At 45.0% G+C, this 25,931-nt stretch overlaps 1 protein-coding gene across 1 annotated transcript in view; it reads left to right on the top strand.

Annotated features, from left to right (window-relative positions):
* SLC5A11 (solute carrier family 5 member 11) overlaps positions 1 to 25,931 on the top strand; it is a 76,372-nt gene that overhangs the window by 20,003 nt on the left and 30,438 nt on the right. The window contains exons 5-9 of the mRNA XM_053557464.1: positions 7,842 to 7,946; positions 10,226 to 10,285; positions 19,472 to 19,576; positions 20,700 to 20,805; positions 25,101 to 25,181. Of these exons, the coding sequence (XP_053413439.1) occupies positions 7,842 to 7,946; positions 10,226 to 10,285; positions 19,472 to 19,576; positions 20,700 to 20,805; positions 25,101 to 25,181 (457 nt within the window). The remainder of the gene's footprint in view (positions 1 to 7,841; positions 7,947 to 10,225; positions 10,286 to 19,471; positions 19,577 to 20,699; positions 20,806 to 25,100; positions 25,182 to 25,931) is intronic.

The raw sequence follows: 25,931 nt of genomic DNA, 5'->3' as shown, positions 1-25,931 counted from the left end.
TGTTTTTTCGGCTTGGTTATTGTTGGTATATATAAAGGCTATAGACTTATGGGTGTTGATTTTGTAGCCTGAGACATTGCTGTATTCCTTGATCACTTCTAAAAGTTTTGTAGTAGAATTCCTAGTGTTTTCCAGATATATGATCATATCATCTGCAAAGAGTGAAAGTTTGATGTCTTCTGACCCTATGTGGATACCCTTGATCGCCTTTTCTTCCCTAATTGCAATGGCTAAAACTTCCATGACAATGTTAAAGAGCAATGGAGACAATGGGCAACCTTGCCTGGTTCCTGATCTAAGTGGAAATGATTTCAATTTAACTCCATTCAATACGATATTGGCTGTGGGTTTGCTGTAGATGGCCTCTATTAGTTTAAGAAATGTCCCTTCTTTACCAATTTGCTTACGTGTTCTGATAACGAAGGGATGCTGGATATTATCAAAAGCTTTTTCTGCATCAATTGAAAGAATCATATGGTCCTTATTTTTTAGTTTGTTTATGTGCTGATAACATTTATAGATTTACGTATATTGAACCAGCCTTGAGACCCTGGGATAAATCCCACTTGGTCGTGGTGTATAATTTTTTTGATGTGTTGTTGGATTCTGTTTGTTAGGATCTTATTGAGTATTTTAGCATCAATATTCATTAATGATATTGGTCTATAATTTTCTTTTCTTGTTGGGTCTTTCCCTGGTTTGGGGATCAAGGTGATGTTTGCTTCATAGAATGTATTGGGTAATATTCCTTCTTTTCCTATTTTTTGGAAGAGGTTTAGTAATATAGGCACTAGTTCTTCTTTAAAGGTTTGGTAGAATTCTGACGTAAAGCCATCTGGTCCTGGGCTTTTCTTTTTAGGGAGATTTTGTATAGTTGATGCTATTTCAGAACTTCATATAGGCCTGTTCAACATTTCCACTTCATTCTGGCTAAGTCTTGGTAGGTGGCATACTCCTAGGTATTGGTCGATTTCTTTCAAATTTTCATATTTCTGAGAGTAGAGTTTCTTGTAGTATTCATTAAGGAGTTTTTGAATTTCTGAGGGGTCTGTTGTTATTTCATCATTACCATTTCTGATTGATGAAATTAGAGATTTTACTCTTTTTTTCCTGGTTAGGTTGGCCAAAGGTTTATGTATTTTATTGATCTTTTCAAAAAACCAACTTTTGGATTTATTGATCTATTGTATAATTCTTTTGTTTTCAATTTCATTTAGTTCTGCTCTGATTTTGGCTATTTCTTTTCTTCTGCTGGGTTTGGGGTTGGAGTGTTTTTCCTTCTCCATTTGCTTGCGATGTCCCATTAAGTTATTAACTTCCTCTCTTTCCGTTTTCTTGAGGAAGGCTATTAGTGCTATAAATTTCCCTCTTAGGACTGCCTTTGCATTATCCCAGAGGTTATGGTAATTCATGTTTTGATTGTTGTTCTGTTCCAAAAATTTGGTGATTTCCTTCTTAATCTTGTCTATAACCCATCTATCCTTCAGCATAAGGTTGTTTAGCTTCCATGTTTTTGTATGGGTATGCAGGTTCTTCCTGTTATTGAGTTCAACTTTTATTCCATGATGGTCTGAGAAGATGCAAGGAATAATTTCTATTTTTTTAAATTTGCTGAGGTAGATTTGTGGCCTAGGATGTGGTCGATTTTGGAGTATGTTCTGTGGGCTGATGAGAAGAATGTGTATTCAGTTTTGTTGGGATGAAATGTTTTGTAGATGTCTGTTAAGTCCAGATGTTGAATGGTTAAGTTTAAATCTAAAATTTCTTTGCTTAGCTTCTTTTTGGAGGATCTATCCAGCACTGCTAAAGTGGTGTTAAAATCTCCAACTACTATGGAACTGGAGGAAATCAAGTTGCTCATGTCTGTTGGAGTTTCTCTTATAAATTGAGGTGCATTCTAGTTGGGTGCATAAATATTAATAAGTGAAATCTCATCATTTTGAGTATTACCTTTAACAAATATGAAGTGTCCATCCTTATCCTTCCTTATTTCAGTTGGTTTAAAGCCTATTGCGTCTGCGAATAGGATAGCAATGCCTGCTTTTTTTCTGCTTTCCATTTGCCTAGAGTATAGATGACCATCCCTTCACCTTAAGTCTATATTTGTCTTTTAATGTAAGATGCTATTCTTGTATGCAGCAGATATCTGGCTTGAGTTTTTGTATCCAGTCAGCCAACCTATGCCTCTTTAGAGGACAATTTAAACCATTCACATTAGGGCGGCGCCTGTGGCTCAAGGAGTAGGGCGCTGGTCCCATATGCCGGAGGTGGCAGGTTCAAACCCAGCCCCGGCCAAAAAAAAAAAAAAAAGAAAAGCTCTTGGTCCCTGAGTGGTTCACGAGCTTTGAGTTTAAACCATTCACATTAATTGAGAATATTCATAAGCCTTTTGAGAGTCCAGTGGACATTTTTAATCCTTTTGCGACTGTGGAAGTTGGAATTTGATCAAAATTTTCTGGGTGGGTTTAATTTTGTGGTGAAAGATTATGCTGGTCTTTATGGAGGATAGGTCTGAGAATATCCTGGAGAGCTGGTTTAGTTATGGCAAATTTTTTCAACATGTGAATGTCATTGATGTATTTAATTTCTCCGTCATAAATGAAACTCAGTTTAGCTGGGTACAGGATACTGGGTTGAAAATTATTTTGTTTTAGGAGATTAAAAGTCAATGACCATCCTCTTCTAGCTTGAAAGGTTTCAGCAGAGAGATCTGCAGTTATTCTAATATTCTTGCTTTTGGGGATGATGGTTTTCTTTTGTCTGGCTGCTTTCAGCATTTTCTCCTTTGTTAACTTTACTGAAATTGATTATGATGTGTCTGGGGGATATCTTACTTGGGTTGATTCGTGCTGGAGTTCTGAAACTATCTGCTATCTGAATTTCGGAATCTCTTGCCATGTCTGGAAAGTTCTCCTTCATTATCTTATGGAGAAAAGACTCTGTGCCTTGTGAAGCCACTTCATCACTTTCGAGGATCCCTATAAGATGAATATTAGTTTTCTTCAAATTATCCCAGAGCTCTCTGAGAGAGTGATCTGTTTTTGCCCTCCATTTCTCTTCCTCTTTGAGAGTTTGGGAGTGTTCAAAAGCTTTGTCTTCAATGTCAGAAATCCTTTCTTCTGCTTGCTCCTCAGAGTCTTACTGAGGGATTCTACTGTGTTTCTCAGATATTTGAGGGCTGCAACTTCTTGTCTCAATGCGTCAAAATCTTTGGTCATTTGGTCTTTGAATTCATTGAATTCTTGAGATATCTTTTGGGTTACTGCTTGGAATTCTAATTCAATCTTATTTGCTATCCAGATTCTGAATTTGATTTCTGACATCTCAGCTATTTGTTTGTGCATGGGATCTTGTGCTGTGTCTTCCCCATTGATCCTTGGGGGAGTTGATCTACTCTGATTATTCATATTGCCAGAGTTTTTCTGTTGATTTCACCTCATGATTGTTTTTCACCATTGCCTCTGGCTGTCCTCAGATTTGGGGAGGTATCTCTTCAAGATTAGACCCCAGTGGGATCACTCTATTGTTGCTGGATTTTTGTAGGGAGTGACCCTATGTTATTCCTCTGGGGATACCCCAGCCAGGGAGTTCTGGTTGTGGAAGCAGCTCCAGAGTGTGACACAACTGGATCCAGCAACAGGGCGGGAGGTGGTGCACATGGTTCTGGGAGTGCCTGGCGCCCAGTGAGTTTGGCACAGAGAGCCCAAGGCTCCAGCAGTCTCTGGCCAGGAGAAGGGCTCTGTGCAGAGGCAGGGAGGGCTCCAGAGGCACGCGGCTACCAGAGTCCCTGGCCAGACCAGTGGGCCAGTGTGGAGGCAGGGAGTGTACAGGAGGGAGGACGCAGGGTTGCGTGGCTCCCTCAGTTCCTGGTCAGGGCCTGCAGAAGCCCGGTGGGTGTGGGTCAGGGGTTGAGGGTCACGATGCAGCTCTTATGGAAGTCTGGGCAGTGCCAAGTCCAGGAGTTTGAGGTTGCTATTAGCTGTGATGCCATGGCACTCTACCCAGGGCAATGGCCTGAGGCTCCAGTGTGCCAAAACCAGTCTCACTCTGCCCCTGAGGGATAAGGCTATAAGGTAGCTCAGTCCCCACCTTTAGGCTGCTCAGTTACTAGGTTACTAGGTCCCACCCAATCCTTGCTCTGTGACCCTGAGGGCAGAGGTTGCCAGGGCAGTTCTCTCACAATGGCTCCCCGCGGCCCACAGCTGAACACTATTAGCTCCGTCTGGCTCAGGAACTCAGTCTGTGGCCCTAGACAATGCCCAAAGTTCTCCACACTCCTGCCCAAGCTTTCCCAAGACAGTTCAACTGAGTGCCAAGTCCAAAAACACCAAAACAGTTCACAGTTAAGGCCTTTCCCGTTTGCAGTCTCGCTGCTGCTTGTACTTACGGCTGCCGGTGGGATTAGGTTTACTGAACGCACGCAACCACTTGCCAGTTTTCCACTGTTTTTGTCCTCCTCTTGAGGTCCAGAAGTCCCTTGCTGACTCCCTGTATTCTCAAAGGGATGCTTATAGGCAGATCCCACCAGCCAGAGATGCCTTATCTCCCCAGACTCACTGTGCCCAGTTGCAGGGAAGCTGTTACTGGCCACCATCTTGCTCCACCTCCCAGGACTTGGCCGACTTCAATGTTGATTAGTGAATGAATGAACGTATTAAGAAATGAATGTAGTCATTCCAGTTCTAGGCAAAAGTGGCAGAAGTCCACTCCTGAAGAGGCCCAGATTACATGAAATGACAGAAAAACTGCTTTTCTCCTGTCTAGCTTATATTAAGGGAGTGCAGTTTGGATAGAAAAAGTCTGTTTGCTTAGGGCTGGAAAATGGGGGCCCTTGTCCAGCCCTGAATATGGGAACTCTGTATCAAGACTGAAACCAAAGAGATATCACAAGAAAAAAAAAAAAAACCTTACAGATAAATATCTCATGAGCTCTCAACAAATCAAACTTAACAACACGTGGAAATGAATTTACACTGTGACCAAATGAGATTTATTGTAGGAGTGAAAGTTTGGTTTAATGCACAAAGCAATTTTGCTATAGAATAAAGGATAAAAAACATCTCAATGGACACAGAAAAAGCATTTGACAAGATCTGAAACCCTGTCATGGTAAAACAGTTAACAAACTAGGAATTGAAGAAAATTTCTTTAATTTGATACAGAGCATTTACAAAAACATCATGGCTAACATATTTGGTGGTGAAAGACTGAAAGCTTCCCCCTTAAGATCAGGAATGAGACAAGGATAGTCTTTTCCACCACTTGTATTCAACATTTTGCCTGAGATTCTAAACTAGCCAGAGAAATTAATATGAAAAAGAAGTGAGGCCGGGCATGGTGGCACTCTGGGAGGCTGAGGCATATGGATTGCTCTGAGCTCAAGGGTTCGAGACCAACCTGAGTCAGAGTGAGACCCCTGTCTCTACCAAAAAAAGCTGGGCATTATGGAGGGCGCCTATAGTCCCTGCTACTTGGGAGGCTGAGACAAGAGAATCACTTTGCCCAAGAGTTGGAAGTTGCTGTGAGCTACGATGCCACAACACTCTACTGAGGGCCACAAAGTAAGACCCTGTCTCAATAAAAATAAACAAATAAATAAATAAATAAATAATAAAGAAAAAGAAGTGAAATGTATCCAGAATGAAAAGGAGGAAGCAAACTATCTCAATTTATCTATGACATGATCTTATTCTGGTGCCTAAAAACTTCTTTTTTTTTTTTTTTTGTAGAGACAGAGTTTCACTTTGTTGCCCTCGGTAGAGTGCTGTGGCGTCACACGGCTCACAGCAACCTCCAACTCCTGGGCTTAAGTGATTCTCCTGCCTCAGCCTCCCGAGGAGCCTAAAAACTTCTAGATAACCCACAAACTACTACTAGAAGTTATAAATGAGTTTAGTGAGCTTTCAGAATATTAAATCAATATTAAAAATAATTGTCTTCTTTAAAATAATAATATTATATTTTTATATATTAGAAATGAACAATCTGAAAATGAAATTAAGAGAATCATTCCACTCACAATAACAACAAAAAAATAAAGTACCTAGGAATAAATTTGACAAGAAAAGTACAACATTTACACACTGGAAAACATCATTGAAAAAACTTGAAGAACTAACTAAAAAGACATCTTGGGCCAGGCGCCATGGCTCACACTTGTAATCCTAGCACTCTGGGAGGCCAAGGTGGGTGGATTGTTCTAAGCTCGTAGGTTCCAGAGCAACCTGAGCAAGAACGAGACCCTATCTTGAAAAAAATAGCTGGGCATTGTGGTGGGAGCTGTAGTCCCAGCTATTTGGGATGCTGAAACAAGACAATCGCTTAAGCCCAGGAGTTGGAGGTTGCTGTGAGCTATGACGCCACAGCACTCTACCGAGGGTGACAAAGAGAGACTCTGTCTCAAAAATAAAATACAATAAAAAGACATCCTGAATTCTTGGATGCAAAGAATGACAATACTTCCCAGCTCAACCTACAGATTCAATGCAATCTCCATCAAAATCTCAGCTCTCGGGGCGGTACCTGTAGTTCAGTGAGTAGGGCGCCGGCCCCATATACCAAGGCTGGCACGTTCACACCCAGCCCTGTCCAAAATGCAAAAAAAAAAAATAAATAACCGGGCATTGTGGTGGGCACCTGTAGTCCAAGCTACTCGGGAGGCTGAGGCAAGAGAATCGCCTAAACCCAAGAGCTGGAGGTTGTTGTGAGCTGTGACACCACAGCACTCTATCGAGGGCAACAAGGTGAGACTCTGTCTCTAAAAAAAAAAAAAAAAAAAAAACTCAGCCCTCTTTCTCTCTCTCTCTCTCTCTTTTTTTTTTTTGGCAGAAATTGACAGGCTAATCCTAAAATTCATATGGAAATGTAAGGGACCCAAAATAGCCAAGATGATCTTTGAAAAAGAAGTATAAAGTTGGAGGACTCAACACTTCCCAATTTCAAAGCTTACTATAATACAAAGCAACAATAATCAAAAGAATGTGAGGAATGGCAGAAGGATAGAGGTACAGATCAACAGGATAGAATTGGATAGGTAGACCCAGAGACTGGAGAGTGGATAGGAGGCACAACAGCTCTCTACCACTTCTCTCCTCTTCCTCCTCCCCTACCACCTGCTTCCCTTCTCCTCCTCCTCCTCTTTTTCTTCTCTCTCCCTTCCTCTCCCCTCTCTCCTCACTTTCTCTGCTGCTTTCTGTCTGTCTCCATTCTCCTCTCTCTCAGCAGACTGGCAGTGATGAGCTCATGGCCAAACACACCTCCACACCACTCCCCCCTCTTCCCTCCCACTCTGCACACACCCTGGCATACACATCCCTGCCCAAGGACCAGCAGAGACTATATCCCACATCCAAATTCCCAGCTTGGGTCCAATCCAATCAACTGAGACCCAGAGATTGGCGTCCTTGACCACAGTCTTGGCCACTTAGTATTCCACCAGGAGGAAAACTGTCTACTTTGCTAAGTTAGAAGCAGATCGGGGCAGTAACAGGCTTCCTGATTCTCATCACGAATCACTTTCTGCAATACCTGTCTACCCCCACCCCACCCCACCCGCCCAGGAATGCTGGATATAGTTGTTTAAACTGTGCATTGCATAGCCCTAGGGGTCTAACCCACATTTTAGGCACTGTAGATAGGAATATATAACTTCTGGCAGGCAGACTCTGACCCAGTAAGTGTCTTTTCTGATTTAAACCAAACCACCAGATGGACTAGGGATGGCCCTGGCTTCCCGCTTCTCCTTCTCTCTTGGTCCCTTTGGAGCATGGAAGAAATTAGAGGGTTGGGAGCAGTTACTCCAGACTTCGACCTCAAATTCTGACCTGTCCATCTCCCCACAGGTGGGTGCATCCTTGTTTGCCAGCAATGTTGGAAGTGGGCACTTCATTGGCCTGGCAGGGTCGGGTGCCGCCACGGGCATTTCTGTAACTGCCTATGAGCTGAATGTAAGTATTTTACTCAGGACATGGGCATCTCACCTCTACCAAATAGGTAGATCTTGGGGGGAAGTTGTGTGAATGCCCTGCACGTTAATAATATAATGGTATATTGGAAAAAAACAAATAAGAGGCTTCAAGGGTGCCTCTGGTCAGCAAAAATCAGTTTAGTCTGTAAGTCTCAAACTTACCCTGTGTTTTTCTCATGGGGACCCATAAGGCTACATAAGTCCCAACAAGTAGGGGTGAGGACAAGAGGGCTTTTACCTCCCTTGTCAGTGCAGAAGAAGGAAGGTGCCATGGAACTGGAGGGTATTTCTGTGTATTTTAAGTATCAATAAGCTGTCACAAAAATTATATGGCTCAGTGGTTTTTGATATTTTTGCTGCCCTGAGATATTGAAGAGATAATGTTAGTGGCCATTGAGTGGAGGAGGTTTCTCCAGATTGTTGGTGATCAGTGGACAAAAAGAATTTCAGGACATAACACATAAGTCAAGCAAGAATATATATTTTTCCTTTTTTGAGACAGAGTCTTACTTTGTCACCTACGGTAGAGTGCTGTGACATTGCAGCTCACGACAACCTCAAACTTTGGGCTTAAGCGATTCTCTTGCCTCAGCCTCCCAAGTAGCTGGGACTACAGGTGCCCGCCACAACATCCGGCTATTTTTTGGTTGTAGTTGTCATTGTTTTTTGGCAGGCCTGGGCTGAGTTCAAACCTGCCAGCTCTGGTGTTTGTGGCTGACGCCTTAGCCACTGAGCTACAGGCGCCAAGCCAAGCAAGAAGATTTTTATTGAAGGATTAAAAGCAAAGTCACAGCTCATCTCAACCTCAAACTCTTGGGCTTAAGTGATTCTCTTGCCTCAGCCTCCCAAGGAGCTGGGACTACAGGTGCCCACCACAACACCTGGCTGTTTTTTGGTTACATTGTTGCAATTATTGTCCATTGTTGTTTATCAGGCCTGGGCCGGGCTTGAACCTGCCAGCCTTGGTGTATGTGGCCTGCGCCCTACTCACTGAGCTATGGCAACAAGCCCCAGCGCAGGGGAATTTTAAAACCACAATGTAACTGATATTATAATTGGCCAAAGTTCAGGCCAATTATAACAGCTGAGGAGTCAGTGGAAGCTGGTTCTTTCCTGGAGTTATCACCCCCTCTAGTCAGTTTCTGCTTGAAGGTTGTTTAATACCTGCACCCAATCTGGAGCAGTCTCAGACCTGTCTCCTAGTCTCCTGCTCTGATAGCAGGGCTATGAATGATGAGGATATGATTTTATTGGGGCTGCAATTATTAAATAACAGCATCTTCATGATAACTAACTTTTTTTAGGTGCTTACTCTATGCCAAGAATAGACTTAAGTATGTTATATACACTATCATATTACAGGCTTCAATTATAGAGTAGAAGCAGACTGCCTGGGTTCATGACCTAGCTTTAACATTTACAAGCTGTGGGACTTTGGGCAAGTTACTTGACCTCTCTGAGCCTCATGTTTAGAATAGGTATATTAAAGGCATTTCCATATAGAGTCATTGTGAGGATAAAGTAAATTAATGCTTGTAAACGATGCAGAGGAATGTCTGGCATATATTAAATCTTTAGGAAGTATATCACAAATTTCCTTGACTTAACACAGGAAAGCATTGGTATGCCCATTTAACAGGTGATAAAAATGAGTCTCAGAGACCTGTGTTGTGTTAATTCTCTCAGCATCACCAGGTATTCATGGGTGTGGTCAGGTCTGCCAGCCCAGGCCTGCCCAATCTCACAGCCTTGACTTAACACCACTTCCAAAGAGGGGGAAGCACAATTAGATGAAGGGATGGCGTGAAGTTTAGGGGACACACAACAAAGAGGTGTCCATCCTTCTCTTCCCTGCCTAATTCCTTTCTTCCCATTTTATTTATTTATTTATTTATTTTTTTTTTGCAGTTTTTGGCAAGGGGTGGGCTTGAACCCGCCACCTCTCGCATATGAGACTGGTGCCTACTCCTTTGAGCTACAGGCATCACCAATTTTATTTTTTTTTTTAAGTGAATTTATTTCAGGTTAATGTGAGGGTACAAACAACCAGGTCAAAATATTTGATTTTGCTAGGTAGAGTCCCTGCTTTCTTCCCATTTTAAACATGGAAGTATGAATGCCAGGGACGGTGAGCCATTCAGTAAGTAGAATAAAGAAGAGGTGGAGTTCAGGCCAGGTTTCCTCAGGGTGCAGAGAGAAATCCAAAGCAGCACCTTGACAGAGCCAGGAGCCGCGTCTTGACCGTGTTTTCCTGGGCAGGGCTTGTTCTCCGTGCTGATGTTGTCCTGGATCTTCCTGCCTATCTACATCGCTGGTCGGGTGAGTCTGGGTGGGTGTCAGGGGCTGTGGAATGGGGAGGGCTTTGGGGAAGGTCAGCCTTATATTCCCACCACCACCACTGTCCGCGCCCCTCTGCAGGAGGGGGATGGTGCCTGGATGAGACAATCCCTAGCATTTCCCGCTTGGTGACCATTGAGCTCAAAACATGAGCTCAAAAAAATTTTTTTAATATCACCACAATGCAAATGTAAAACACAATCTCTTTTAAATGTTAGTGCCATGACATATTTCTGCTTTTAACTAAAAGAAAAAATTCTAGCCACTTATCTAGGCTGGGCACAACGGCTCACACCTATAATCCTAGCACTCTGGGAGTTCCAGACAGGAACATCACTTGGGTTCAGAAGTTTGAGATTCCGTCTCTACTAAAAATAGAAAATTAGCTGGGCATTGTGGCAGGTGCCTGTAGTCCCAGCGAGGATCACTTGAACCCAGGAGTCTGAGGTTGCTATGAGCTAGGGTGATGCCACGGCACTCTAGCCTGGGGCGATAGAGTGAGAGTGTCTCAAAAGAAAAAAGCATATATATGTGTGTTTGTGTGTGTGTGTATACATATACATATATATACAGAGAGAGAGAGAGAGAGAGAACCAGGTTTGGGTTCAGTGATTTGTTTTCTTCCTTTGTGCAGAAAACTGTAAAAATTGAGCTATTTCTGACTGGTGTGAAATGTCAACATTTTTGTTGCTAAAGAATGCTGCTGTAGACTCTTTGAGAAACAGTTTTAAAAAACATTTATAAACTCATCAATGTCACAATCATTGGACTTAATTCCATTTTAGTTATTCTACATGGTAAGATCATGCAATATCACAGAGCTGTTCATCGATAAATAACCAATTTTTTGTCCTGGTGCCCGTAGCACAGTGGTTATGGCATCAGCCACATACACTGAGGCTGGCGGATTTGAACCCAGCCCCGGTCAGCTAACCAACAATGACAACTGCAACAAAAAATATCCGGGCATTGTGGCAGGTGCTTGTAGTCCCAGCTACCTGGGAGGCTGAGGCAAGAGAATCTCTTAAGCCCTAGAGTTGGAGGTTGCTGTGAGCTGTCACACCACAGCACTCTACCAAGGATGACATAGTGAAACTCTGTCTCAAAAAAAGAAGGAAAAAGAAATAACCAATTTTGGCCAGGCGAGGTGGTTCATTTCTGTAATCCTAGCACTCTGGGAGGCCAAGGTGGGTGGATTGCCTGAGCTTACAGGTTAGAGACTAGCCTGAACCAGAGCGAGACCCCACCTCTAAAAATAGCTGGGTGTTCTGGAGGGCACCTGTAGTCACAGCTACTTGGGAGTCTGAGGCAAGAGAATCGCTTAAGCCCAAGAATTTGAGATTGCTGATAATGCCACGGCACTCTACCAAGGGGAACAAAGTAAGACTGTCTCAAAAAAAGTAAAAAAAAAAAAATTAACTTTTTATTATGGAAATTAAAAAAATACACAAACTGGAAAGAAATTAAGAATGAGAAATCATGTTAAAAAATCACTTCATACCCATATGCTGGCCTATGAAGAGGGCAGTGATGTAGGAATAAATAATTCCCTTTGGAGATAAAATCAGAAAATTAATTATTAGTTAATTTATTTATTTTTGAGACAGAGCCTCAAGCTATTGCCCTGGGTAGAGTGCTGTGGCATCACAGCTCACAGCAACCTCCAATTCCTGAGCTTAAGCGATTCTCTTGCCTCAGCCTCCCAAGTAGCTGGGACTACAGGCACCCGCCACACTGCCTGGCTATTTTTTGGTTGTAATTGTCATTGTTATTTGGCAGGCACTGGCTTGATTCAAACCCGCCAGCTCTGGTGTATGTGGCTGGCGCCTTAGCAGCTTGATCTACAGGCGCTGAGCATACTTATTTATTTTTATTTATTTATTTTTTTGAGACAGAGTCTCACTTTGTCACCCACAGTAGAGTGCCTTGGAGTCATAGCTCACAGTAACCTCAAACTCTTGGGCTCAGGTGATCCTCTTGCCTGAGTCTTCTGAGTAGCTGGGATTATAGGTGCCCACCACAATACCCAACTATTTTTTTAGAGAGGAGGTCTTGCTTTGGCTCAGTCTGATCTCAAACCCGTGAGCTCAGGCAATCCACCCACCTCGGCCTCCCAAAGTGCTGGGATTATGGGTGTGAGCCACCGGCTAAAACAGAGAATTTAAAAGTGAGGCCTTTCATGCTAGAGGTGGTGGGTTCAAACCCAGCCCTGGTTAAAAACTGCAAAAAAGAAAAAGTGAGGCCTTTGGTAAGCAGGAGGCCCAGGTCTGCTCATACCCTCCTGTGACTAGCTCTGGCGTAGACAAAATATCTAGGGTATAACAACACTGGCTTGGGAGGGAAGACCTCTGGGCCAAAGCGTCAATCAACATTTCCTGGGAAGAGTACAGGATGGTGGATGTGGGTCAGCTCTTAGGTAGGGGTGCCAGGCGTTCTCAGCTGATGGCTTCCATCTTCTCTGGCAAGTAGAAGATAGTGCTGAGGACACGGAAGGAACTGGTGGGGCTAAAGGTTGAGAAGAGACACAAAGATTTGCCGTGGCTGCTGTGGTTGTTTGCAATTACCACCATGTCCCTCAGCAGGGGATGGGGCAGCCACACTGTGGAACATATGCCATGAAAAGGAATGATGCCAATGAAAGCGTGCTGGTCTCCAGCCTATGTTATTAAATTAAAAAAGAAATTAAAATTCTCTGGATCTAGACATCTTTTGAGTAATACGTTGCAGGTATTCAAAGGTCAGATTAAGCCTATACTAGCTAAGAAATGCCAGAGTGTTGAGAGAAGTTGAAAAGCTACCCAGTTCATTTTGGGGGGGAAATAAAACAAGCACACAGGTAAAAGTGATAAAACACAAAAGTGCTGCTTAACAAACTGGTAAAATGAACACCCACAGTAAGACATAAGGGTAATTCATGCCCTGCAAGCCTTCACAAGAACACGGTGGTTCCCTATCTCCTTGACTTTCACTGTGAGTGCTCACTCCTTGCTTTTCTCTGTAGATTTAATTGTGCGTAACTGAACACAATAGTTGAATTTGACTTTATCTGGGGAGGGGTGGTTGTATACGAGCAGAATCTGGGGTAACATTCTTTTGTTGCACGTAGCTGGTGTGTTAATAGTCACTGCTGCGTGGTATTCTGTAGTTAGACTGCACTCCCATGTATTTATCCTTTCTGAGCTCCCAGTGCCCAGCTATGGTAGACAGTGTCACTATGAACATTTTTATACATACGTCCCGATGCATATAAACAAGGACATTGATGGAGAGACTCTTCCTAGGTGTGGAATTGCCAGGTCATTTGATACATTTATTTTTTAGCTTTACAAAATACTGGCAAATTTGCCCCTAGAGTGCTTCTATCAATTTATATTCCCACCAGCAGTGTATGAAAATTCCTTTTGTTGGCTCAGCAACTATAGCTCAAGCAGCTAAGGCACTAGCCACATACCAGAGCTGGCAGGTTCAAATCCAGCCTGGGCCTGCCAAACAACAATGACAACTACAACCAAAAAAGAAAAAAGAAAAAAAAATAGCCAGGAGTTGTGGTGGGCACCTGTAGTCCCAGCTACTCGGGAGGCTGAGGCAAGAGAATCACTTAAGCCCAGGAGTTGGAGGTTGCTATGAGCTGTGATGCCACAGCACTCTACCCAGGGCGACAGTTTGAGGCTTGGTCTCAAAAAAAAAAAAAAGAAAATTCCCTTTGTTGTAATGTTTCATGTCCTTAAAAACATTTACTATTCTCCACTCTTAAAATTCTTGCCTGTTTGGCGCATGTGTAGTGATAACTCACCTTGCTTTTTTTTTTGGTAAGAGACAGTTCTTGCTCTGCGTTCCAGGCTACGGTACTGGAGTAAAGTGACATGATCATAGCTCACTATAGCCTTGAACTCCTGCCCTCAAGCAATTCTTCTCTTGCTTTAGCCTCCCAAGTAGCTGAGAAGACAGCCTTGTGCTGCTACACCCAGTTAGTTTTTATTTTTATTTATTTTTAGTTTTAGTTTTTATTTATTTATTTTTTGAGATCAAGTCTCACTTTGTCACCTTCAGTAGAGTGCTATAGCATCACAGCTCACAGCAACCTCAAACTCTTTGGCTCAAGTGATTCTCTTGCCTCAGCTTCCCTAGTAGCTAGGACTACAGGCGCCTGCCACAACACCCTGCTATTTTTAGAGACAAGGTCTTGCTCTGGCTCTGGCTGGTCTCCAACCTGTGAGCTTAGGCAATCCACCCACCTCGGCCTCCCAGAGTGTAAGGATTACAGGTGTGAGCCACCGCACCCGCCCTTCACTGTGCTTTTATTTATTTATTTATTCATTTTTTGCCAGCTCAGACCTCCAGTCACTGTGCTTTTAATCAGTAATTCTGTTTTCCAGCTATTTGGATTTCCTCTCTGAGGAAGCAACTTGACTAGGACTTATGCTCATTTTTCTGTCGGGTGATATGTCTTGTTCTTACTGGTTTGTAGAAGTTTTTCAGATGTTTTAGAAACAACCCCTTACTGGGCTTATGTGCGTTGCACATGTTCTCTCTTTTCCTGCTCTGTGGCATGCCTTTTTTCTCTCTTAATGGTGTTTTTTGATAAATGTATCTCAGGTTTAAAGTAACCACATTTACCACCTTTTCCTTAATAGCTACTGCCTTTTATGTCTTTAAAAAAATTTTTTTTTATTATTTCAAGGTCATAAAGATATTCTTCAATATATTATCTGCTTGAACTTTTTGCATTTTTATTTTTTTAGAGATAGGGATCTTGCTCTTGCTTAGGCTGGTCTTGAACTCCTGAGCTTAAGCAATCCACCCACCTTGGCCTCTCAGAGTTCTAGGATTACAGGTGTGAGCCACCTCACCCAGCCCTAGAACTCTTCACATTTAAATCTTTTATCCACCTAGAACTTATTTTTTTCCTACCAGGTTTTGAAGAGAGGATCATGTGAACACTACCCACCAAGGCAATGAAAAGAGTAGTCTTATTTATGAACATAAAAATAAGCTATACTTGTCAGGGCCCCACCCTACCTTCCATCCACCATGTTTTTACTTAAGTTCACTCATTTATTCTCTCACTGAAGGATCATTTACTGAGTTGTTTGCCCACTGCCCACCAGGCTCTATTCCTTGTTATTTTTATTTTTTTGAGACAGAGTCTCACTATGTCACCTTTGGTAGACTACTGTGGCCTCACAGCTCACAGCAACCTCAAACTCTTGGGTTTAAGCGATTCTCTTGCCTTAGTCTCCCAAGTAGCTGGGACTACAGGTACCCACCACAATGCCCAGCTATTTTTTGTTGTTGTTGTTGCAGTTATCATTGTTTAGCTGGCCTGGGCTGGGTTCGAACCCACCAGCCTCAGTGTATGTGACTGTTGCTGTAACCACTGTGCTACAGGCACCGAGCCCACACCAAGCTCTACACTAACAAAAAATTCCTCATGTTCAGGGGCTCTCTCCTTCCCTGGCCCAGTACAATGCTCTCTCCTCTTGCTGGAAAGTTTCCTTTTTCCTTGCTTTGGTTAACTCCTATTCATTCTTCAGATTTTAGTTCAAGCAACAATTCCTCCCTGAAGACCTCTGTGGCCTCTCTGATGAAGCCAAAGCTCCTCGTTTATTGTATTTGCCACAATATTTGCCATTTTGCATTTGCTTGTGTGATCATCTCTTTAATATCTCCCATTAGACCATGTCCTTCCAGGCCAGGGTTTCTCAGCCTCGGCATTAGCAACATTAGGGGGTAGATAATTCATGTGTGTGTGTTGGGGTGGGGGTGGTGTTCTGTGCATTGTGGGGTGTTTAGCAGCGTCTCTGGGTTCTTCTACCCACCATTTGCCAGTAGCACCCTTCAAATTGTGACAGTCAAAATGTCTCCAGGCATTGCCAGATGTTCCCTGGGGTTTGCAAAATCTTCCCTGATTGAGAACCATTGCACTAGACTCTTTTAAGACCAAGATTTCCAGGAGGGCCGTGACCATCTCTATTTTCTCCAGTAAATATTAGTTAGAATGAATCACTATCAGGGTCTTGCCTGAACTTGGAAGGATGTGAAATGAGGAATGAGCCAAGGTCCAAAGAAGAATGACACTAATTAGGGATTAGAAGTCTTGATGAAGTTCCAAAGCAGGGCCATCAGAGTTAGCGAGTAGGAGAGCCGAAGTGATAGAAACTTTGGGGTGTTGGAGATGTCAGGATTCATTCAGGCTTTGGTCGGAGAAATGGGTTGCTGGAGTGGATATGTCAGACTGATGTTGGAGCTCAGCAAACTAAGATGCTTATGTGGTGTCTGTGTGTGGGTTCTCCACGCTGTTGTTGAAGCTGCTTCCAGATTAGGGGAAAAGTCTAGAGAGACAGGAAGACACCAAAGGAGGAGGGATCCCCATGAACACTGGGGGGGGCATTGAGGAGGGGTGGAAGTTGACATAGCCAGATGGCAGGGGGTGCAGAGGAAGAGGAAGGGGTTTTCTGTGAGCGTGGATGGGTGATCTGGATATGACTCAGGGGTGAGCACGGCTGCTTCCTTCACCAGGATAAGGAGCGTGTGGGAAGTCGGAGCTGCCATCAGTACAGGCCTAGGAGCGAGGGCAGTCTCTCTAAGGGCAGCTGTCATTGCTGCATTTATATTTGCCCAGATCCAGCCAGGAACCCAGATCCAGGGTTCCTATAGCCCTTCCTCACCAAGGCAGGGGAAGCCAGAATGGTTAGGCGCGTAGCATGGGGAATGTGGTGGGCTTTCTTTTATCATCATCATGGATCTGAGTAATTTCTTGAATTGCCTGGACTTCAGGAGAATCCGGGACGTATTTGGGACAGGAAGGCCTTTTGTGTAGTCTGCTAGGAAGACTCTCTCTCTTCCTTGTTGGCAAATAGCCTTTTTAGCTACTTTACAACCCACGGGCTCTGCTTCCCATCTGTCAGCTAGCTTCACATTGCTCCCCAGAGTCTGGTTTCCAGATACCACTGCTGCCTGCTTTCTGGCGACTTCCACCCCTCCTTCCTTTCTTAACTCCTTAGAAACTTCCTGCACATGAAAGCCTGCAGGGGCCTTCTCCCTAGATTGAAACGAAGGTCAATTGGTAATAAAGACTGTCTGTAGCGATAGGAATCTAACTCCTAAACAAAGGCCAATGGCAGTTGTCACAGATTAGATAGTGAATCCACCCCAGGACTGTTTTCTGGGTACATTTATCTGAATGGGCTGCAGCCCTCAGTCCTCTCTCTAAATAGCCTGGCATCACTCAGGGTAGTACATCCCATGTTTAATAAGTTTTGATGGAATTTCTCCTTGTATTACACCCTGATCAAGTGTCATAGTTCAGTACAATGCATTTCTGGAAACTTCCCACTGTCTTTGCCTTGCAGCAAATCAGAAGGTTGAGGCAAGACATTCAAGTTGTCCTTTTGAGGGGAGGAAGAGGAGAGACAAGCTTTTTTTTTTTTTTTTTTTGTAGAGACAGAGTCTCACTTTACTGCCCTCCGTAGAGTGCCATGGCATCACACCGCTCACAGCAACCTCCAGCTCTTGGGCTTACGTGATTCTCTTGCCTCAGCCTCCTGAGCAGCTGGGACTACAGTCGCCCACCACAACGCCCGGCTATTTTTTTGTTGCAGTTTGGCCGGGGCCGGGTTTGAACCCACCACCCTCGGTATATGGGGCCGGAGCCCTACTCACTGAGCCACAGGTGCCGCCCGAGACAAGCTTTTTTATCTTTTATTTTTTGGAGACAGAGTCTCATGCTATATTGCCTGGGCTAGAGTGCTAAGACCTCAGCCTAGCTCACAGCAACCCCAAACTCCTCAGCTCAACCAATCTTCCTGTCTCAGCCTCCTGAGTAGCTGGGACTACAGATGCCTACCACAATGCCTGGCTATTTACTGTGTGTTTGGAACTCTTTTTTTCACAAGATATTGGGGGGAAAATGAACTCCAGGAATAAATGGACATTTTAAAGACGCTCTTAATTTTTTTGTATTTAAAAATGTCCGTTTATTCCTGGAGTTTTTTTTTTTTTTTTGTAGAGACAGAGTCTCACTTTATGGCCCTCGGTAGAGTGCCGTGGCCTCACACAGCTCACAGCAACCTCCAACTCCTGGGCTTAAGCGATTCTCTTGCCTCAGCCTCCCGAGTAGCTGGGACTACAGGCGCCCGCCACAACGCCCGGCTATTTTTTGGTTTGCAGTTTGGCCGGGGCTGGGTTTGAACCCGCCACCCTTGGTATATGGGGCCGGCGCCTTACCGACTGAGCCACAGGCGCCGCCCTATTCCTGGAGTTTTTTTTTTCCCCAAAAATCTTATTATAAAAAAAATTTCATGCCAGGTTTGTGGCTAACACCCGTAATCCTAGCCCTCTGGGAGGCCGAGCCATGTGTATTGCTTGGGCTCAGGAGTTCAAGACCAGCCTGAGCAAGAGTGAAACCCCCATCTCCACTAAAAATAGAAAAATTAGGCAGGTGTTGTGGTGGGTGCCTATAGTCTCAGTTACTTAGGAGGCTGAGGCAAGGAGATCTCTTGAGCCCAAGAGTTTGAGGTTGCTGTGAGCTGTGACATCATGGCACTCTACCAGGTGAAAGAGTGAGACTCTGTCTCAAACAAAACAAAACAAAACCCCACCTCTCTCCAACAATGCTCTCTTTCCTTCTCCCTCTCTGGCTGTCTCTCTCCAGAAGGAGTAAGTCCGATCTGGGTCCAGAGTCTTTGGTGTGCAACAGCAAGTTGCAAGAAGAGAACAGGAAGCAAATGAATTGTCTTATTATCCCTATATTTATTTTTGCTGGTACCCCTAAATTTAGAGCTGATTTTCCATTTGAAGTGGTGATTTAAACTTCCCTTTTTAGATAAGTTACTTTTAAATAAAAAGGTTGGTTTAAAGAAAAACATTGAGTAAATAGCAATGAAGGATATGGCAACTTTGGAATGGGGGTGTGCAGATGCCTCCAATCTGGAAATATGATTGTGGGCTACACCACTCTGCCAACTGGGAACCCCAACCCCAGTTCCTCTATGCCACACCCTTTTGTCCCCATTTTCTTCTCCTTTCTTAAGTCTCCCCGTGGGAGTCCCAAGCCTAAGGACTGTTTGTGCTTCTGAATTTTGGGGGAGAAGGGGGCCAGAAGGGCTGGTGCCAGGAGGCCAAATGCCTGCAGCCTGCCCATGGTGACTGCTCAGCTCTGACACCTAGGTCACCACGATGCCAGAATACCTACGGAGGCGCTTCGGCGGCAGCAGGATCCCCATCACCCTGGCTGTTCTCTACCTGTTCATCTACATCTTCACCAAGATCTCGGTAAGGTGGGGACACAGCCCAGCCTCACCCCGTGGCACAGGGACAAGATAAGTCACAGTCCTTTGCTGGGGGTGTTATCTCCCCATCCCCTTTCTCTCCTCTTGGGCAGGTTTCTGGGAGGTCAGGGGGAGATGGGAGGGGTGGAGGGAGAGGGTGAGGGTGGGCAGAGGGAAGGACTCCTATCCCCTGCTCCACCAAAGCCTCTTTGCCACATCTCAGGATGGCGGGGGTCACTGAGTGGGACTCCAAGAATCTGCCGGCCCTTAGGTGGGGCTATTCTCCTCCCCTTTGATCAGGCAGTTGTCAGCTGTCAATGAAATGTGCTGATGGGGCCTGCCCCACCCTGACTTTGGATGGGCAGATCTAGATAGTGGCACAGAGCAAGTGCATTGCAACCCCCTGGGGTCCTGCTGCTTGGCTGGCCCGACTCATGTTGAAGCTCAGGGGTGGGGAAGGGGCAAAGGGGAAGGCAGAAAGAATTTTATTCCAATCCCCACGATAACTCTTTCTGCACCAGCTCCTGCTGAAAGACACGTGGATGGGCTCCCTTCTGGAATATTCACTGGCAGCCTGGTGGTTAGCAGATGTGGGGAAGCTGTCCCTGGGAAGCACCATCTTAGGAGGAGTTTACCTGTTAGAGGGGGGCTGGCCCTCCAGACACCCGACAGCAAAAGCTGGGAGCATGGGGCAGGGTGTGTGTCGGAGAAACAGGGAGTGAGGAAGGGAGCACGGGAGATGAGGCCCTGGCACGCAGCTCTAGCGCATTGATCCAGCCTTTAACTTCCAGCAGTGGGGAGCCCCTCAGGAGTTGGGGTGTAGAAGGATGATGAGATCATGACGGTAGTTTAATGAAGGTTGTAGCGTGGAGGACGGACAAGAGCAGAAGCTGGACGACCATTGAGGAGGTTCCTTCATTAACCCAGAACAGGGGTCTCCCAGGACTCCAGTGTAAGATCTGTGACCTGGACGAGATGGTTGAAGAAGGGACCATGCACGACTCTTCTGTGTATGTCAGAATCTAGGCAAGGGACTGATGGTCGGCCAACCTGGGCTGCAAATATCCATTCCTTCCTTCCTCCCTCTGTTCATTCACTCATTCATCATCGACTTCCTGTCTCTGCAGGTGGACATGTATGCAGGCGCCATCTTTATTCAGCAGTCTTTCAACCTGGATCTGTACCTGGCCATAGTTGGGCTGTTGGCCATCACAGCTCTGTACACAATAGCAGGTATGACAGAACAAGGGATAACTCTGGGAAAGGGGTGGGCAGGGACTGTGGCCACCTCATCTTTTCCTGACCCATCTTCTTTTTTTTTTTTTCGGTTTTATTTTATTTTGGCTTTTTTATTTTATTTCGTTGCTTATTTTTTATTTCTTTACTTTTTTTTTGTTGAGACAGGGTCCCACCCTATGCCCCTGAGCAGAGTGCAATGGGCATGGTAACTCACCACAACCTCAGACTCGGGCTGCGGGCACCCCGCTGCCTCAGCCTCCGGAAGCTGCTGGGATTGCAGTCGCCCGCTGCAGCACCCGGCTGGGTTTTTCCATTTTTTTCATGAGTCGGGGTCTCACTGTCGCTCGGGTGAGTCTCGAACTCCTGAACTCAAGCGATTCTCCCTCCTCAGCCTCCCAGTACTGGGATTACAGGCGTGAGCCACCGCGCCCGGCCTGACCCATCTTCTGATGTTCCAGTGTGTTAAAACCATTTATCTATCAAACCTCACTCCATTACCCTACCTAGTAAGATTTCTCATGGCCATTATTCAAAGGAAGAGGGTTGCCTGATAAGAAAAAGGATTTTATTTTATTTCATTTTTTGAGACAGAGTTTCACTTTGTCGCCCTCAGGAGAGTGCTATGGAGTCACAGCTTACAGCAACCTCGAACTCTTGGGCTCAAGGGATTCTCTTGCCTCAGCCTTCCAAGTAGCTGGGACGACAGGCGCCCACCACAACGCCCAGCTATTTTTTAGAGACAGGGTCTCGCTCTTGCTCAGGTTGGTCTCGAACCTGTGAGCTCAGGCAATCCACCGGTCTCAGCCTCCCAAGTGCTGGAATTACAGGCTTGAGCCCTGGTGACAGGTTTTGAGAAAAAGAATTTTAAGAATGCACCACAACTGCACAACATTTTTTCCCTAATCCATGCATTCCAGAGCTATTTGTTGAGAACCTGCTGAGTGCTGCTGCGTGTGAGCATTCAGATGCAAAATACAAAGCTGGATAATGAACAACTAATTCCAGAAGGTGAGGCCAGGCAGCATCATCTTCCTGCCTCAGACTTGTTTCCTAGAAGACTGCCTGGCACTTAATGGGGCCTTGACAATTGTCTGTTTTAATATTCACCCTTTCAGCCTGTAGCACAGTGGTTACGGCACCAGCCACATACACCAACGCTGGCAGGTTTGAACCCAGCCCGGGCCTGCTGGACAACAATGACAACTGCAACAAAAAATAGACAGATGTTGTGGTCAGTGCCTATAGTCCCAGCTACTTGGGAGGCTGAGGCAAGAGAATCACTTAAGCCCAAGAGTTGGAGGTTGCTGTGAGCTGTGACGCCATAGTACTCTACCGAGGGTGATATAGTGAGACTCTGTCTCAAAAAAAAAAAAAAAAAAAAAAAAAATTCACTGTTTCATTTTCTGTTCCATTTTCACCCTTCTCTGCCTCCTCTTGGTATAATTCCATCCACATGTAAGTGTGTGTGTGTGTGTAGATTTTTCTTACCTACTATGTGCCAGTTGTCATACTAGGAAATGGGGTACAGATGTAAGCAAGTCAGATAAAAATCTCTACTCCAGAGGGACTTACATTCTAGTAGAGATGGGGAGTCTGGAGATGTTATTCTAACAATACAACGTAACTGGCTGGGTGCCCATAGCTCAGTGGGTAGGGTGCCAACCACATATACCAGGGATGGTGGGTTCAAACCCAGCCCAGGCCTGCTAAACAACAACAACAAAAATAGCCAGGTGTTGTGGCGGGCACCTGTAGTCTCAGCTACTTGGGAGGCTGAAGCAAGAGAATAGCTGGAGTACAAGAATTTGAGGTTGCTGTGAGCTCCGACACCACAGCACTCTACCAAGGGTGACAAATTGAGACTTGTCTCAATAAAAAAAAAAAAAAAAAGACCCCAATATCATATAACCATAGCATTAATAAGTGCTATGAAGAAAAAGTAAGTGGGCTATGGAGATGGGGAATAATGGAGGAAGGCTTTTTGTTTTTTAAACATAGAATGTTCAGGTAAGGCCTCCCTGAGGTGATAGTTCAACCACATTTAGGTGATACCCGTGAGAAGTGCAGGGGACAGCTGTACAGACTCTGCTCAGAGAATGTGCTTTGCTTAAGGCGTAGCAATGGGGTGGACGTGGCTGAAGCTGAGTGAACAAGTGACGTGGGCTGTGTCCTACTCACAAAGAATTCTCCCTACCCCCAAGCATTCTGCTCTGCCCTGTGGTAAGAGAAGGATTGGCAAAGAGGGCAGGGAGCAGAGCTTTGGAGGCAGCAAGATGAGCCTGGAGTTTGTTCTAAGTGCCATGGGACACCACTGGTTGCTCTAAACAGGAAAGTGGCAAAATTTAACATGTACAAGGGCCCCCGATACAGAAAGACGCTGGCTGAGTCCTCAGAAGCCCAGTGTGTCTGGGGCCTGGGGAGGGAAGGGCTGGCCACAGTAAGTAGCCAGTTCATCTTTGCATTCCTTGTTTGGAGGGGTCTGCCTCCTCCGTTACATTGTAGCTCTATGAGGGCAGGGAATGTGCCATTTTTTGCCTCTGTATTTCTTCCATGTGGAATTTAGCAGGGTGCTCACCAGATTATTTGGTGAATGATTGAATAAAAGGCTCCCGCAGTGCCTGACATATAATAGATACTCAATAAATATTAGTGTGGACAGGAAAATGGAATTAAGGGGTGCAAAATGTCAGGATCTCACGATATTAGGCTGACTCATTGCATGAGCACACAGCAGAGAATGAAGGCCAGAATCCAAACCAGGTCTCCTCCCATTTATCAGAGGGCCCCATGCCTGCTGGCAAGGAAGAGGGAATCAAGAACACCACACCCACGAGCATAGCGTTTTTCTTACAATTGCATGGTGACTGAGCCCTTGAGTAAACGTATTTGTATCAGCTAAGTGTCCTTTCTCCTTAGAGAAGGAGGAAGGAGGGAGATACAGGGAAGAGACTGGAAAGATTGCTCTGTCCCTATGCTGCTGCGTTTGCTACCAGTATTGTCATTCCAAAGGTTTTTCTAGGTGGCAAACTCAACAAGAATCCTCTGAGGCAGACCACCATACCCCTGTTCAGGAAGTCTAAGGGTCTCTGAATAACTAGTCCTCTTTCTTTTTTTTTTTTTTTGTAGAGACAGAGTCTCACTGTACCGCCCTCGGGTAGAGTGCCGTGGCGTCACACGGCTCACAGCAACCTCTTAACCCTTGGGCTTACGCGATTCTCTTGCCTCAGCCTCCGGAGCAGCTGGGACTACAGGCGCCCGCCACAACGCCCGGCTATTTTTTGGTTGCAGTTTGGCCGGGGCTGGGTTTGAACCCGCCACCCTTGGCATATGGGGCCGGCGCCCTACTCACTGAGCCACAGGCGCCGCCCACTAGTCCTCTTTCTAATGTTAAAAATATACATGTTTGCGCTAGACCTGGTGGCATACCTGTAGTCCCAGCCACTCCAGTGGCTGAGGCAGAAGGATCACTGGAGCCCAGGAATTGGAGGCTGCAGTGAGCTGTGATGACACCATTGCCCTCATGCCCAGGCAACAGAGTGAGACCTTGTCTAAATAAATAAATTAATAAATATTCAGAGGTTAGAGACTATGGCCCAAGCATTCTTTCTGTATCAGTTAGAAATTGCCGTGTAACAAGCCACCGACAAATTTTTTTTTTTTGGCCAGGGCTGGGTTTGAACCCGCAACCTCCGGCATATGGGGCTGGCGCCCTACCCTTTGAGCCACAGGCACCAACCCGGCCACCGACAAATTTAAGGGCTTGAAACAATGGTCTATTATTCCCCGTAATTCTATGGGTTTCTGGTCTCATCTGGCTCCACTGAACTGAAGTTAGCACTAGAGCAGCTGACTGGGACAAGGTGGCTTCCCCCATGCAGCTGGCAGTTAGCTTGGCTGTTGGCTGGGCTTCTCCTCCATGTGGGGCATCATCCTCCAGTAGGATAGACTGGGCTTCCAAGGCATGGTGGTCTCAGGTTAACATAAGGGTAAGGGCAGAAGTGGCAGGCCCCCTGAGGCCTAGGCTTGCAATATCACTTCCACCAAAGCAAGACATATGGCCAAGGCCATATTTGGGAGGTAGAGAAGCCAACTTCATCTCAACATGAAAGGAGCGGTGAAGTCATGTTGCAACATGGGCATGCACACAGGCAGCAGAGATCGCCACCATCTTTGCAATCAGGGCTGAGAAATCTCCTGTCAGGTCTTCACCTTCCAGGTTCCCTTTGTGACTCAGAGTAACTCCTCTTCCTCAGACGACCTGGCTCTTATCTCAGTGCCTGTCTCCCCAGGTGGCCTGGCTGCTGTGATCTACACGGATGCTCTGCAGACTCTGATCATGCTGATAGGAGCACTCATCTTGATGGGCTACAGTAAGTGGGGTCCCAGGGCCACTTGGGTGGATGACAGCACCTCTCTCAAATGGGGACATTTGCTCTCATCACTGTGATCAGTAAACCCAGCTATCAAAAAGCATACTCCTTCGAAATTCTTGTCACAGGTGCTTTATTTGAGGCATGGTTATTTTAGTTAGAAGAGAACTGGGCTCATCGTGGAAACTAATGATTTTTAAAAGTTAAAATTGGTCCCTTCCTTTACTGATATGGAAAAATGATTGAAAAAGTAAATAAAAGAGGGTGAAGGGATAGCTCTTCCTTACAGAAGATTCCAATTAATCAATGAAGGTGGAGAGAGGAAATAGAAGAGTCCTATCAAAATGCTATAGTAGTAATTGTCACAGCAAGATCCCGTGATCGGTGCTCAAGTTAGTGGGTGAAAGTTTATGAAGAAACAGGATATTTACACCATCTCAAAGCATCACGCCCAAATATTTATTAATTGCAAAGGAAAAAAATAATCACTTTGCAAGTGGAGAAACCTGCCATACACTCCTATAACTAAGTGATCGAGGTTAATATCATCAGGAATAAGACGTATCAATGCCACGTGTCTCCTGGTAGGGTGCGCTGAGGACACACAATTTCTGTGTCATTCTTTTTTTTTTTTGTATTAAGTGACTTTATTAATTTGAACTTACACTAATATAATTTGATAGTACCAAATTACTCAAAACATTTACACTTCTCCATCTACCTTTTAAGTTTTAAAAGTATGATAAATTA

The sequence above is a fragment of the Nycticebus coucang genome, chromosome 12 (assembly GCF_027406575.1).
Source record: "Nycticebus coucang isolate mNycCou1 chromosome 12, mNycCou1.pri, whole genome shotgun sequence".
Lineage (NCBI taxonomy): Eukaryota > Metazoa > Chordata > Mammalia > Primates > Lorisidae > Nycticebus > Nycticebus coucang.
Note: the sequence above shows the minus strand (reverse complement) of the source record. Positions and strands in the feature narration are given on the sequence as shown.